Raw genomic sequence first — 17,044 nt, 5'->3', positions numbered from 1 at the left:
GTTGCGTGATTAATTCTGAAGTGGCTCCGAATTGGAAGTACCTGCATTCAATTTTCAGTACAAAAATGCATTTTCAGTTCAAATATACATAATGGAATGATCTACACCTCTTCTCCGCTCTGTTAATGTAGATAATCAACAGTTTACTATAGTCAAGTGTATTGAAGGAAATACATTCAATGGATCAATTATGGTTACATGGAGACGGTGACAACTACAGAAAAAAGACCTAAGACGCTAAAATTCAACAATGACTGAAAATAATAATTATGATAGCCTTCACATATTCCTAAAATGTGTCATTTTATGTGGATTTCTTTCAGAGAACTCATGAGTAATAGAACATATCCCCTCCAATTTTATCTACAGTCAGATCGATTTGCAATAAACTTTAAGTTATATAATGCCTAGATATTTCAAGGAATGATATACTGCAGATAGGTAAAAACAAATAGCATTCAAAAGTTAATCCGATATTAAAGGACCACCATTTCCTGCAGAGTGAAAACATAGAAAGATTTGCAAAAAAGGCAAAGTAAATAAAATGACCACTAAATCTATTGATAATATTACTTAGACAATATGACAGGCTTTAATGATTAGTTTTATAATTATGGTTTCTTGGCCATGTAGGAAAAGGAAGGAAAAGAAGGTCAATAAATATAGTCATGCATGCTCTATGCACTAATGTGTTAGAAGTAGGAAAAAATCTTAAACTTAATGGAACCATTACCATTGCAATAGGTATCTAACTAATGCTACTAATGACTAGAAATTCCAGTGTTAGTGCTGAGAACTAAACTCTGACCCAACAGTCTAGGGACCTAATAGCACTAAACCACTCCATTTCAAATTGCATTTAGTTTTCTGCTCCATTACTTGAACATTTATATTAATTTTTTAACATCAGATTTAAGTTCATATTGCAGAGTCAAGTGCACAGTTTTGCTGGCATCGCAACAGTTTTTTTCTATGATGAGTTATTACCCTACAAAATGGAAATGTTTCCTAATTAGGATTCACTTTAGAGATACCAGAAGGTAAATGGTTAGGCCAAAAAGGACCTTCATGACATTAGAAAAAGGTAAAAAAACACTTTAGATGTGAAAATAAACAATAAACTTTGGAAAGAAAAAGATCTTCAAAGGGAATGTTCAGATGATGTTTCAGATGCTGCTTGTATTTTAAAAGTTGGTATCCCTACCCAAAAATGCAGGAAATGTCTTCATAATGTGAATGCAAAATGATATGTGTTAAAAACGTGTTTACCAATACACTGGAAGAGTTTAGCATGCAACATGGGAATGGATGAGAGTCTCTACATTTCACTTAAGAAAACAAAGGGTGAGATATTTGGGTCTATGTCATTGACTTGAGTTCCCACTTTAGTAAAAGATCTCTATCTAATGCATTGGAAAGATTAAATTATTTTAAATTGCTTTTGGCATCTAATCAGATTTGGCTGCCACACTACTACAGACAATGAAACCACTAGTTTCTTGTTTGTTTTCCATTTAATACAATTAAACTTTTGTATGTCTACCTTACAAAGTCCTATCAAGTTCAGGTAGCTACTTCATGAAAATAAATTATCATAAGAGTACACAGTTAGTGATATTAGTAGATTAATATACAATTATTTTCCTATTACCATCCAGAGATAAAACCCTGGCTTAGGAGACAGGTGAAATGAGTATATTCAGTAATATTAGTCTACATAAAAATATCCTAAAGAAAGTAGGTCATTGCCATTAGTTATGATAAGACTATCTCCTGAGATATGTAAGTCAAAAGAAAGTTTATGTGGCAGAATTATGTAAGGAAACTTACAATAGTGCCTGCCCACAAACCATGCAATTTGGAAACAGCCAAGAAACAAAACCATAGAGAAGGAGAGATAAATACAACATGTATTAGGGGTTATTATGCAACTACAAAGATTCAATATGACCCTGGAAATATAGCAAAAAATAGTTATGGAAAAGAAGCTATTTCTTATGCTCAGTAGCTAATTTTCAAACATATGTACCTGTATTTGAAACTTTGAGCATTTCACACATTTTTCTGTATCTGAAAAAAAAATGGATCCAGACTGATATTGTATATCAATATAGCTGAAAACAGTTAATATAAAGGCAGCCAAAAGCAAAGTTAAATAAGAATTCTAAAAAAGGATATTATTCTGATTGTTGATAAAGTACTTCTGATGTACACTTTGCTCATATTAGAAAAGAATAACTTACTGTTCAATTTTCCTAGAAAGGATGAAATTTCTATATTAAGTGATTTCATAAACTTTTTAATTTAATAAAAAGCTAGATTAAAGTGTCTAGATCAAACTGTAAGTATAATTAGACACTTTAGAAATAATATATAACTCCATTTTTACTATATATTTCAATATCTAACAGTTAATTAAATCTTCTTTTCATATAATTTATGATATAAACATTATATATATCCATTTAAAAATGTTCAAGGGCATTACATCTATAAAAATAACACATATTTTTTAATAATCTATTCTGTAAGAAATGTATACTCTTTGGTACAAATGTATTTATATAAGGAGACATTTAAAATGTACATAAAATTATCTTATTCGTGTTATTATAAGTATTAAATAGGAACTGCCTAACATTAATAATGATTTGAAGGGGAAGGAATGTTAAAACTGTAGTGGTAGTCAAAAGTTCATATGTTCTAGTCCATAATTCATATATTATAATACAGTGAATAAATAACACAAATAGGTCTTCCCATTTATGAGCATTTGACTGTGACTACCACATATTATGTATATTTAAATATTGTGTATATTTAAAGAAAACAATATTAGAATCCTACAGACAGGTTCAAATTATATACTTGGTGAACATATGACCAAAACAGAATCAGTAATAATTAAATTATAGTTTAAATATTGGGTATGACCATGATATGGTCAATTTATGTTGAAGATAGAATATTTATAATTATTTAACCCATTTTTAATAAGCATTCATAATACCAAATTTTAAAATGCATGCCTTTTCTTTTCTTTTTTAATGTCTTTTTAACTTACTGCTTTGTAAGTTCTCTTTTGTCCAGCATGTTTCCGAATTTGTTCTCCATTTGGCCCTGTTTCCACATGCATTGAATAGATGATGTCAAAGAAATCTTCAACCACAGCTACCCGCCGCAAGGACAGCTTCTCGTCCACCCCTACCCCATCCTGGGAACAAAACCAAAAAATTAAAAAGCACAAAATTAGTAAAAAACAAAATGTGCATTTAACGCAAAGTTAACACATAAAGTTGATTAAACAAAAACATTTTCATAAACTGAATCGTATCATTCAGGGGTGGGGAATGTCCGGCCCACAGGTCATATAGGTCTGGCCCTGCCAAAGCAACCATAGGTGGGACTCTAAACTCAATAAATCTAGGAGCTTTTTTCACAGCTAATTTTTAAGTTGATAATTTTGTATAGCCCGTGAATGATGTTATAAATATCAAATGACCCTTGGCAGAAAAAAGGTGCCCCACACCTGAATAGAAAAAATTTTTAAATCATGAATAAATATCTCATCATTTTATATGTTATGTACATGTACAACTTTAAGAAATATGAAAAAAGTCATTTGATATAGTCATGCTTACCCATAAGTACCATCTTTTTAAACATTTTATAATGACTTCTTTCTAGCTATCAGTATAACTTTCTTAAATTATTCTAATATATATTTAAGGCCCAGTAATATTTTTATTACAATAATTTCATTCTGGATATTGATTGATTCATTTATTGAGTCACTGGGTAAGAGAAGTTGTTATTAGAAAAATAAAAATATGAAGTCTATCCTCAAATATTATACAACCTAGGAAAGAAAATGAACTTATTACAATATCAGTATTAAGCTTAAAAAAGGAAAGCATGTGTTAAAGGTTAAAAATGTGAGCTCGGAAATTATCTAGGTGTAAACTTGGAATCCTCCAGTCAGAAGTTGTGTATTTTATGCAAATCACTTAAACCTCTCTAAACTCAGTTTTCTCAAATTTCAGTTTTCTGAACTAGAAAACAGAGATGATAGAGCCCACTTAAAAGAAATGTAGTAATGAAATGAACTAATATATGTAAAGGATGTAACCCAATATTTGGCATATATAGTGAGCCCTCAACTAACGGTGGCTCTTGTCATTTTGACGATCATGATTAAAATATAAACAAGCCCGGCTGGTGTGCTTCATGGTTGAGCTTCAACCCCAACCCATGAAGCTGGAAGTCACCATTCAATACCCGGTCAGGGCACATGCCTGGGTTGTGGGCTCGATCCCCAATAGGGGGCATGCAAGAGGCAGCAGATCGATGATTCTCATCATTGATGTTTCTCGCTCTCTCTCCCTCTCCCTTCCTCTCTCTGAAATCAGTAAAAACATTACACACACACACACACACACACAAAATAGGAGTTTGGAGAATAAAGACATCACCTCCCGCCAAAGCAGCTTCTTGAAAGAAATAGAATGTGCCATGGGTGGCAGTTCAAGCAGGACAAATCCATGGCAGTGGGAAGCATAGCAAAGAGCCAAAAGCTCCCATAGATGATAGAAAAGAATAAGAAATAAGTTTGGAATGAGGTAAGAATGAGATTTAATCTTACATCTCTGCAACATGACTTTCCTGCACAAGGGGGTGATGAATCTCAGCAAAATTATTATGCAGTCAGTGAGTGAAATGGCAAGAGCCTCTTTGAACAGTAGTTCCAGCAGACTCAGCTCATGGCAGAACTGAAAGCAAGTTACATGGTGCTTTTTGTTAGTTTGATTTCTGTTTTTCTTCTGATTTATAATAGGCCTCAGAAGTAGCAGTGCCTGAAGCAGCACATTCAGATACTATATATACACATGAAGTGGTACACAGGCCTAATAGCCAGGCATTTCACCTTTCTTAACTATGAAGTGCTCCCTCACAAGCTGCCTGTGACGCATGTGGATCCTCACTAGGTTTCAGACCTTTCTCACCTCTCTCCTTTAGCATCTGTTTCGTCATTAGTCTATACGAGGCCACACAGATAGTCCCTCATTGCCCTGTGATGCCAGAGTAATATGTGGTCAGAGTACAGAGAAGCTGCATGGGACATGGCAATGAACAGCCTGGACAGTTGTTGCATCTGAGAGGGCAGTGCTTGGAAGCACCATTTCGGATTCCCACTCCTACCATCCCTGCCTAAACACTACTCCTCAGAGAACACCTACTTTTCCTAGGCTGGACATCCAAATTCTAATTTACCCACCAGCAAAACCACCCACAAAACTTCGTCTTCTTTTCTCCCAGTCATAAAATTTTTATAGTTTCCTCTCAGTTCCTTTGCTCATTAACCAGAAATACAGTGATTTTGTTTAGTTAGTACATTATGAGTGATGTAAGGATCACAGCCTGGTTATTCCTTCAACAAGTATTTCACAAAGACCCAGCATTGCCAAGCCCTCTGCCGAGTGCTGAAGTTATCAAGGTGTATGAGAGAGGTAGTCCCACTCTGTGGAGTCTGCAGTCTAGTACAGAAAATACAGAACAAATCACTGCTAGAGTGGTATATTAATTCCCCGTGGCTTCTGTAACAAATTGCCACAAAATGGGGTGGCTTAAAACAAGAGAAATTTATCTCTCATAGGCCTGGAGACCATAAGTCCAAAATCAACGTGTCCACAGAGCTGCACTCCCTCTGCAAGCTCTAGGGGGAAATCCTTTCTTTGCCTCTTTCAGCTTCTGGTGGCCGCCAGCATTCCACGGCCTGAGGCCCTATGAGACTGCCTTCTCCTTTTTGATGCGTCTCTTCTCCACAAGTCTCTCTTATAACAATCCATGTTATGTGACGGCATTTAAGGCCCAACCAGGTTATCCAGGGTAATTTCATTTCAAAATTCTTAATTATATGTACAAAGACTCTTCTTAGTCTGATATAGTCCCATTTGTTTATTTTTTCTTTTTGTTTTAATATCTACAAATTCTAGGGATTAGGACTTGAAATCTTCAAGGGGCCATTATTTAACCAATTATAGACAGTATATATTAGAGCACAGAAGGTACAAGTTGTGCTACGAGAGCATATATAGGAGATGCTGCAAAATCATTGGTTAACAATCAACATTCTATCAAGAAATTACAAGTTTAGTACTTATAGAGATAATACTGAAATCACATATATGGAGAAAGGGAAATCATCTTTTACCCTTCTGTCCTGTGGACCTGCTTACTCACAACTGTGATTCAAGCTCAGTTCACAACCACTCTCGAAAATGCCTTCAGGCGTTGAATTTACAATGAAGATGAGCCAAATGTTCTTGATAAGGAAACAAGTAATGAGGCCCTTCAGGAACTGGAAGAGACCTATTCAACAAGCATGGAGCTTAATGAACTCCACATACTATCAACAGAAAGAAATTCACAAATAGACATTTTATAGTGAAAACATTGAACACCAAGGACAAATGGAAAATCTTTGAAGGAGCAAAGATGACTCATCAGGTGTAAGGAGATCCCAGTAATACTAAATGAGGATCTCTCAAAAGAAACAATGAAGGCCCAATGGTAGTGGCATGACATATGCAAAGTGTTAAATGTAAAAAAACAACTGTTGAACAAGAATTTTATATCTAGGAAACCTAACTTTCAAACTTAAGGTGAATTAAAGATATCCCCAGATAAACAAAACAGAATTCAATGCTAATTGACATACTTTAAAGTAAGTACTGGACCAAATTCTTACACTGTACACAAAAAATCAACTCAAAATGGATTAAAGACTTGAATGTAAGGCCTGATATTATAAAATTCCTAGAAGAAAATATAGGTGGTAAGATCCTTGGCACAGGTATTAGTTATGCTTTTACGGCTCTAACTCCAAAGGGAAGAGCAACAAAAAGAAAAAATAAAGGGGACTATATCAAACTAAAAAGCTTCTGCACAGTGAAAAAGACCATCAGCAAAACTAAAAGGCAACCCACTGAGTGCAAGAAGATATTTGAAAATTCACACATCTAATAAGGGGCTAATATCCAAAATATATAAAGAACTCGTACAACTCAACAAGAAAAATCTGATTAAAACATAGGCAGAAGATCTGCATAGAATTATTATATGATCCAACAATTCTATTTCTGGGTATTTATCCGAAGAAAACAAAAGCACTAATTTTTTAGAAATTCATTATTTACAATAGTCAGGATACAGAAATAATCTAAGTGTCCATCGATGAATGAATGGACAGCTATGCAATGGAATACTACTCAGCCATAAACAAGAATGAAACTGTGCCATTTGTGACAACATGGATGGAACTTGAGAATATTATGCTAAGTGAAGTAAGTCGGACAGAGAAAGACAAATACCATATGATTTCACTTACATGTGGAATATAGAAAAGAAAACAAATAAAACAAAAAATAACCAATTTCATAGATACAGAGAACAGACTGGTGGTTGCCAGAAGGGAGGGGAGTTGGGGAGTGGATGAAATTGGTCAAAGGGAGACAATCGAGGGAGGAGTAGGTGAGCAGCAGCCACAGGCTCTGTGCATTGAGCCTGCTGTGCTCAGGGAGTCCCTGCTAATGTGCTCAGGCCTGGTCCTTCACTCCCTCAGCCACTGTGTGGGGTCAGACACTGTGGCTCTCCCCAGTGCACACACAGGAAGCTGGGCACAGGGAATATACGTAACTTTCTCAAATCACGAGACTGTGCTAGGACACAAACCCAGGGCTACAGAGCTCAAGCAGTTAACCCTGTTAAGATGAAAGCGACATGAAAAGGTATGTTTTTACTCTTATTCAAGCAGAATTTTCAAAGTGATCATCTGTAGCCTTAAACTCTCTTTTTAGTCTTAGAGCCAGATCTTGCCATTTCGTCCTTGGGCCTTGGATTCACTTATATATATACAAACAAACAAACAAACAATAAACCATCTGGTAAAGCAAATAATTTGTAAAAAATCTTGAGCTAAAAAAACCCTTCGGTTTTATGAATTGATTATTGAAGGAATTCACCAATTATTTGTAAAATATTATGTTGATAAACCAAATTACGAACTTTTAATCTGTAGCATTCTTTAACACCTTCTAAAGTGTTTGTTACTGACTATATTTTTAAAAAAGGAAAACAACAACATAGAAGCATGGAACAGACAGTTGAATCTCAGAGGTAAGGTGGGGTTGGCGGAGTGGGTGGGGAGAGGTAAAAAAACTTTAAAGAATAAAAATTTAAAAATAAATAAAAAGGAGAACAACAAAATAACTTGTAGAAATTTAAACAAACAATATTTGTGAGAAAATAAAAAGAACAAAGTAAAAGTAGCATAAAGAGAAAAATGAAGTATTTAAACTTAAAATAATACTTCAACCTAAAAAAATAAGTTTTTTGAAAGGCAAACCTATAAAAATGTATTCATTTTTGTACCAGCAATTTATTTGCAAAAATAGAGAAAATGTAATCCCACTTCTTTTCAAAACTGATGATTTACCCAAGAAAACAGTATTGAATTCAAATTTTACGTTTCTTCAATGAGAAGATAATTATAAGTATTTATGGAGAATATTCATTCTCTCTTCAGCACAAACAAAAGTCGAAGTTACTAGGAGGCCAATCCCTTCCAGCACAAAGAAGTCTGGAAAAACACTGTTTTGCCATATGTTCAGATCCTGACAACATGAGCTGTACTTGTCAAATACTGTTTTACAGGAGTGACTTTTCACCATTTCCTTGACGAATGCGGCTGCTGCCCTTGAAGTACAAATAACTTTCCATTTCAAGGTACTGATCAACCAGGTATTATTTAGGCTGCTTGTTTCCCTGTTTTTTCATCATTTCACTGCACTAACATCTATTAACAGGTTATATAGTAAACAGGAAAGAAGTTAAAACTAAATTTTTCTCCTTAAAAACTGATTTATTTGTATATAAATGTAGGGTTCCTCTGAAGATTCAGTCAATTGAGCTATCTTGTTTGGTCATCATTGCGGACAATTCAGTATTTGGCTGTGATTGAGCAGTACAACTGCATCTTCTTGCCTTTTCCCTTAACGAGCAGACACAATCATTACCTTAGTACTGAGAACTGGAGCAAGGCAAATAAAAATGAGTTTTAGAGGTGCTAATACTCATTGAAAACTTAATGATGATGAAATTAACAAGTCCAAAGGCACATGGTATTCATGGCCAATGGCCTGTAATGCATGAGTATATTTCAAAAGAGATGCTAACAAGATAAAAGTAATACAAAGCCTTTACAGTTAAGAAACCAATCTTGTGAGTCATAATCCCAGGAGGGGAACAAAAAGAAAGACAATTTTAGGAAAATTCTGAGAGTAGGAACTGAGTTATGTACATTTGACCACAAGGTAAAAATTTTTGACCTAATTATAAGGCAAGGAATTAAAGCCTAGAAATATAGGTTCTTTACTTCTAAAATGACCAGAAAAGCTACAGTAGAATTTCCTTGGGACATACATGTGAAGATTAACTAATGTGTGGAAGTGAGATCTTTGTCAAAACTTTATCATCACACTTCCCCAAGAATCCAAATGCATTCTGTGCCATGATTTATTGCTATTACTATTATTACTATTATTGTGACCTAGATTCATAATCTAAAAGTCTGAATCATTCTCTTATCCAGTAATCAAATAATTCTACCCATGGACTAGCTCTCCAATCCACTCTCTCCCCCTTTTCTCCTGGGCCCCTGATTCACTAACCCCGGAAATGACTTTTGGGGCCTCAACCAGAAATTATATATAGGTTTCATTACATGTGCCAAATCTATTTTTGGTAATGTATATGTAGTACTAAAGCCTTGTTTTGACTTGGTTTGGAAGAGTACTTTTATGGGTTAGCATTGTCTACCATGGGCTCAAAAATATGAGGTGGCACATGTACTGAGTTTCTGCCAACCTGGCTAAAACTATGGAAACAGCATTCTCTTTATCACTTTTCCATTAATTTCTCTCTGTTCCAATACGTCCTTAGTCAAAATAATCTTCCTTAAAAATCATAATTATACAGAGCATCTGAAACTAACATAATATTAAATGTTAACTGTAATTGAAAAAGTTTTTAAATTATAACTACATCAATTTAGGATTTATAAATTTCTATTAGATTTTCATGCCTATAAGATAAAACTCAAACTCCTTAATTTATTATACATTTAAATCTTCTTAATGTGCTTCCAATTTACTTACCACTGCCCACCTTATTTCTCACCATTCCAAATGCATTCTAATCACAATGAACTCAACTTCCCCTGAAAATTCCATACAATTTATGACACGAGTTCCGCAATAGAATCTAAGCTTTCTGTAGGCAAAAACTGCATTTGTCTTTTTCACTGCTACATCACAAGGTCCTAGAATTGTACCAAGCAGAAAATAAATGGACTATAATTTTTGAGTAAATTAAGAAATAAATGTTCTCTGCTTTTTCCCTAGAATATCTTTCAACTGCAAATCCCCGTTCACTCTTCAAAGCCCATCTCTCAAGCCCGGTCTTCCATGAAGCTTTCCCTGGCTCCTTAAAGCTAAGTTCCTCACTTATTTCCCTGTGCTTCTACTTCCCTTTGCTCATCCCTGTTTTTAGTATTTAATATGCTATTTTGGTTTTTTCATTTCTTTATTTTTTTATAATTTATATACAGTGAAATGCTCAGATCTTAAGTATATTGTTCAGCCAGTTCAGTTAAATGTATCAAACAACATTTCCATCACCCTAGGTAATTCTTTCATACTCCTCCTTGGTCAGTTCCTCTAAAGCAATGACTGGTGATTTCAACCACCAGCTTAATATTTGCATATTCCAAAAGTTTATATAGTGAGATTATAAAGTATGTATTTATGTACTTCTTTGTGTCTCACTTTTTTCATTTTAGTATAATAATTCAGAGATTTATTTATGTTTTTGTAAGCATCAGTGTTTTGTGCTTTTTATTTCTGAATAATATCCCATTGCACGGCTAAGCCACAATTTGTCCATTTTCCTGCTGATGGGCATCTAGGTAGATTCTAGTTTGGCACTATTGTGAAAAAAACACACTAGGTTGTATTTTAAATGATCTCTTCACTATAAGATCCTTAGTTTGCACAATGAGCTCACCAGGAGAAGATGCTTAGTGATAATTATTGTGAAATTTTAATACCTAGAGTAGTCCTTGGTATATAGCACTTGATCAGTAAACGTCCAATTAGAATATAATTTGTGTCTCCATAACCTGGATAATTTGTAGACACTTTTTGTGAAAGCAGTTGGCTCAAGCTTATAGGTATTGGGAAGTGATAGCACACTATGCCTCTTTGGAGTAAACTACCACATTCCATCATTTACTTCCTAAGTGTCCTTGGGCAATTCCCTTACATTTATTTGGGCCTTGGTTTTCTCATGGGAAATATGTTGATAATTATAACACTTATCTGTTTGGCGTGATTTGAGGATTACTTGAACTTTGCATGGAATTTAGTAAGCATTTTACAAAGGTTAACTGTTACCTTATTATAGATAATGTGTGTCCTTCAAATATCTGACTAAGCCTCTTACATAAAGAGATGGAGTTCTGGGGATAGTTCCCTTAAAAAATGTGGGGAAAAAGTAAAACCAGAAAAGCCAACACAAGATTAAAGAAGACAAACAAAGTCAAAGGACTGGCACCATCCAACTTCAAGACTGACTATAAAGGTACCGTAATCAAGGCAGTGTCATACTGATAGAATAATAGAGAAATAGATCAATGCAACAGGATAGCGAGCACATAAATAGACCCACATAAATATAAACTTATCTTTAACAAAGGAGTAAAGGCAATACAATGGAAAAAGATAGTCTTTTCAACAACTGGTGCCAGAATAACTAGACATCTACGGGAACACACACACAAAACAGAATTTAGACACAGAACTTACACTCTCCATAAAGATTAATTCAAAATGGATCCTAGCCCTAACTGTAAAAACTCCAAATTATAAAAACTCCTAGAATATAGGAAAAATATCTATATGACCTTGGGCATGACAATGATGACTTTTGTTTTTTTGTACAACACCAACGGTACTATGGATGAAAAAAATAATTGCTAGGCTAGACTTCATTATAATTAAAAATTTATGCTCAGTAAAAGACATTGTCAAGAGACTGAAAAGATAAGTCACAGATGGGGAGAAAATATTTGGAAAAGACATATCTTATAAAAGATCGTTATCCAAAATGTACAAAGAAGTCTTAAAACCCAACAATAAGAAAACAAAAGCATGATTTTAAAATGGGCAAAATATCTGAACAGATATCTCACTGAAGAAGATGTACAAAGGGAAATCAAGCATGTGAAAAGATGTTCTACATAATATGTCATCAGGAAAATGCAAATTAAAACAATGAAATATCACCACACACTTATTAGAATGGCCAAAACCCAGAGCACTGACAATACCAAATGCTGGCAAGGGTGTGGATCACCAGGAACTGTCATTCATGGCTGGTGAGAATGCAAAATGGCATAGGCACTCTGGAAGACAATTTGGCAGTTTCTTACAAAACTAAACATTCTCTTACCATATGATCCAGCAGCTGCACTTCTTGGTATTTACCCAAAGAAGTTAAACTTATGTCCACACTGAAACCTGCACACAGATATTTATAGCAGCTTTATTCATAATTGTGAAAAGCTGGAAGCAACCAAAATATTTTTAGGTCGGCAAATTAGATCATAAATTGTGATATAGCCAGTGCTAAAATGAATGAGCTATCAAGCCATGAAATGACATATTACTAAGTAAGTGCTTAGTGTGTACCCTAGACTGTGCTAACATTTTACATGTATTATCTTTTAACCTTCATAATCAATATCTATTATTCCCATTTCACAGGTAAGAAAGCTGAGGCTCAGATAAATTAATACATTTCTCATGGTCATATATATAGGAAATAGAAAGCACTGCAAGAGATAAAATAATTGACTATAGCACAGCCTGGGGATCATTTCCTTAGGAAGCTAAAAATTTGGAACCTAGAAATCTGGGAAGATGAGAGGCACCTATGAACTACAGTGTTTACAAAATACTGTGTTAAGACAGAGACTATATCATAATAAAAAGACCTCAAGATATTGTAGCTTAAATAGATGGAAATGTATTTCTCTCTCATCTAACAATCCAGTGAGGTGGAGCCAGCATGCCATCAGAAACATGTGACTGGCAAGGATTCTCTAGACATCACTATTTCCCAGCCAGGAGTGAAAGTGAAAGAAAATGTACGGGAAGTAAGTTGCACTCATCATGACTGCTTATGCAGCTTTGACGCAAACTTAACCCCAGGACCACCCCTAGAGCCAAGGAGAGCCAGAAAATGTAGTTAGTAAATGGGTCAGATGCAGTCAAATGTCCAGCTGAAATTCAGAGGGTTCTATTCCTACGAGGAGGAAAACATGAAGGACGAGTGGAAGCCTCTGCCTCATTTACTGGTCAGATCAGACGGAAACAAAGGACATGTGCAAAGATATGAGAGAAAATGACTGGAAAAATAGGTTTAACATTTATAAAGGACTAATTATTTGATAAAACAGGCAATCGATACTGGGAAATGAGAACCCATGAAAACCTAAGTTTGGAATTACTGAGGGGTGTTTAATATAGAATCAGCAAGACATAAAAAAGACCACCAAGTGGCAGCAAGGCCCAGCTTTTCCCAACTTGAAGGCATTCTCTCATTCTTGCCATGACTCACAGCTCCATGTCCATTTTTCTTTCAGAGCACTCAATAAAAGAAAACTAAAATGACAAAGTATAGGCTTAAAGAAAGTAAGCTTCAAAAAATCAGCGAGGAACAGGACCTTCTTTCCTCAAAGAGAATTTTCCCAAGAAGGGACATTTGAGGAGCAGCAACCCGAAAATGCCTGTTTGTCAAAATGTTTCCGATTTCCTCCTACCCTCCAGGTTAGCCATCATGCCCTTCCTCTTCTGATTCTTAGGCTTACTTATAAGTTAAAAGTAAAGGCTGCAGAACTTCCCCCCAAGTGGCTACATATCAGAGTGAGATCTCAACACACCATCATGATCATCAGCACCAACGTCATCAACTAACATTTACTGAGCACTTAGAGGCACTGGGTTTTAAATGCATTACTTAATCCCTGTAAAGTCCTAAAAATAAGTATTACTGCAATTATTGCTATTCTACAGCAGAAAGGTTGAGCAGTTGTCCCAAACTGATACAGCTAGTAAGTCACGGAGCTGGGATATGAACCAAGGCAGCTTGACTCTATGCCGGCGACCACGTAACTATCAGCGAGAGTTAAGGTCATAAAAGAACAAGAATTTGGAGAGGAACATAGTTCAGTCAGGGACAGGCTGGATTGGAGATGCCTACAGGAAAGATGAGTGCCAACGTCTATGAAGCAGCCAGAGAGCTACTAGGTCTAGAGTTCAACGAAAAGTCTGCGCAAGAGTAACACAGAAGAGAAGACAAGAGAATAACAGGGCAGATGAAGCTACGGATGTGGATGACAAGGCCCAGGAAAATATGCAGAACAGAGAGAGCAGAAAACTAATGTGCAATATGAAAGGAAAAAGTGAGACTGAGGAAGAGACTTCGAAGAGATCAGGAAAGTGCCTGGAGCAGATGGGGAGATTTTCAAGGGGAATGACAGATTAAATTAAGAGGTTCAAATTCTTAGAAGTAGGATGACAGAGGAAAGAATCGGATTCTGTGTTTAGGAACCCCTGGTGACCTCTGGTTGCAACCAAGTGCTAGTGCACTGAAGACAGACGTGTTTCAGATTCATAGCTTTACCTGAGGCTTGGGCTATATGAAAATCTCCTGGTGGTTTTGAAAACCCCATGATACAGAAAGTGTGGGGGAAAAAAACAAATTATTATCTCATCCATCAGCTTTAGGAAAGGAGTCGTTATCTTGCATTGTTGGGATTTTCTAAAGAGGTAGCATTAAAGTCAGTTGAAAAGGCTGGTCTATTCAAACTCGCAGAACTATGTAAGGAAACTCATGATTATCAGCAGCAAAAGCTACCAGGGTGCTTTCAGAGAATGAAAGCTGTGCTGTACACACATTAAACAGGCAGGAGATTTGAGAAGCAAGGGGCTGGGACCAACAGCAGCTCACAGAGCCTGCCTGGGTAAGGCTGGCAATTCAAGATCACAGATGCCTCAACTTGCCCTAAGCAGAGAGGGTCCTTCTTGCCAAGTGCATTCATATTGTAGTCAGTAGAGATGTGTCCATGCACTAAATCTTGAACCTGAGCTAAGTGTAAGTATTCTAGGGTACACCCCCATGCCCCAGTTCAAGGGCAGACTCATGCTAAAATAACCCCCCTTTTCAAAGCCAAAATCTGATGCCATACATGGAAGAAACACAGCCCAGAAGAGAGAGATTTTAGCACTGGATTGGCATATAGAATTGGGGGGTGGGCACGAAAGGGGCATCTGAACAGTCTATTCTTTCTCTATTATGTCCCCAGATATTCCAACACATAATTACTCGGCTCATTTGTCAAAAAGCAGTTAATTCCATCAAGAGGAAATTCCTATAAATATTATCCACATCCTATAAATGAAAACTAGGAATTCCACATATCTTCTGGAACTAAAAAAAACACATGACAACTTTAAAAATCTCTTTCTGTTGATAATTAGATTCGGCTCCGGACAGTGTTCCGCGGAGCTAAATAAGCTGCCTGTTCACAGAGGAGACGCGCGGCGGCCACAGCAGAAGGGGAGCCCCTCTGTCACCCCCAGACCGTTTATTGTGGAAGACGCAGCGATATAAAAATCTGGGGGGAAAGCCAAACAAAGGCATGGCGGGGGCACCCGGGGTGAACTGTGGGCATCTGCCCTCCGGTTTCCTGTTCGCGGGAGGCCGGGGGAGCTGCGGGGCGGGCGCCCCTGCAGGTCACCGCCGGGGCGAAAGCGCGCTCGGTCCACGGTTGTTTCTTCTGCGACTGCGGCAGCCCAGCCGGGGGCACGGGAGGCCGCCCCGCGGTCTCCATGGCAACACGGGGGTGGAGGTGAGAAAGGGGCCCTGCACCCCGAAAGCCCCGGCCTGGCCTCCCGACCTAGCTACCTGGCGCAGGCTCGGGGCTGGTCCGCCCACCGCGCCCGCAGCGCGCCAGCCTCTCCCGGGCTGCAGCCTCCCGCGCGCCCCGGGCCGACCGCGCCGTTGCCTTGGCAACGCCCACGTCCTCAGGGGCGAGGCCAAGGCCCTTTCCTCTGCGCGGTCCGGCCCCGGGTGCCCAGAGTGCAAGGGCCTGGCGGAGATCTGAGTCCTCCCCGAGTGGGGCTGGGGCGTGTGGGGCAGCCTGAGGAGTCGGCGCAGAGGCTGGAGACCCTGGTGGGGACCCCCAGCCCCCCAGCCCCCCAGCCCCCCAGCCCCCCAGCCCCCCAGCCCCCCAGCCTAGTGGCTCGGGCGCTTCGCCTTCTCCAGGCACCTGGGGAGGCATCTCCGCGGTGCTCGGCCCACAGGACAGACACTGCGAGGCGCGGTCCTGGTGAGGCTCCGCGTGCACCCCGCAAAGGTCCAGAGCCCGGCAGCAGCTTGCCCCCCCGCCCCAGCCCCGCCCCAGGTTGAAGCGAGGCCCAGGCGCCTTCTGCGGGGAGAGCCCGGTGCCGACCCAGTTCCCGCGTTCGCTCCACGCGGCCACGCCCACCGCGTCCCCTCCCAGGACCCGGGCAGCGAGGCCCCTCCCTTTTCCGCCCACGGGCGCTCAGGGAGCCAAGGGGAGGGGGGCTCGAACCGCAGGGAGGTGGGAGCAGCAATGCTGCCGGCGGCTCGGGGGCCCAGGCTTCCCAAGGGCGCGGGCGCGGGCGCGGGGCTGAGGGGTGGAGGTAGCGCCCGGCGGGGTCCTGCCACCCCAGCCAGGTAAACCGTGTCCGGCCAAGGCATCCCTGACGGACAACTCAGAACTGCGCACGGAAACTGATTCTGCTCAGAGCCTCAAAGAACGGAATCAGATGTTTATTTACTGGAGCGAATCGAGCCCAGGCAGAGAAGGGTGTCTCTTTTGGCAGCTAAGTCCATGGGG

General features: G+C 38.5%; 1 protein-coding gene across 9 annotated transcripts in view; it reads right to left on the bottom strand.

Annotated features, from left to right (window-relative positions):
* The window catches only part of NOL4 (nucleolar protein 4), a 244,283-nt gene that overhangs the window by 173,872 nt on the left and 53,367 nt on the right, over positions 1-17,044 (bottom strand). For 6 of the 9 annotated variants that reach the window (XM_081149207.1, XM_081149210.1, XM_081149211.1 and 3 more), the window contains exon 2: positions 3,065-3,214. In XM_081149207.1, the coding sequence (XP_081005333.1) occupies positions 3,065-3,214 (150 nt within the window). Of the gene's footprint in view, positions 1-2,029; positions 2,093-3,064; positions 3,215-17,044 lie in introns of all 9 variants that reach the window. The other 3 variants (XM_081149213.1, XM_081149216.1, XM_081149209.1) reach the window with 2 other exon arrangements.

The sequence above is a fragment of the Miniopterus schreibersii genome, assembly GCF_964146895.1.
Source record: "Miniopterus schreibersii genome assembly, chromosome: 10".
In the NCBI taxonomy this organism is placed as follows: Eukaryota; Metazoa; Chordata; class Mammalia; order Chiroptera; family Miniopteridae; genus Miniopterus; species Miniopterus schreibersii.
Note: the sequence above shows the minus strand (reverse complement) of the source record. Positions and strands in the feature narration are given on the sequence as shown.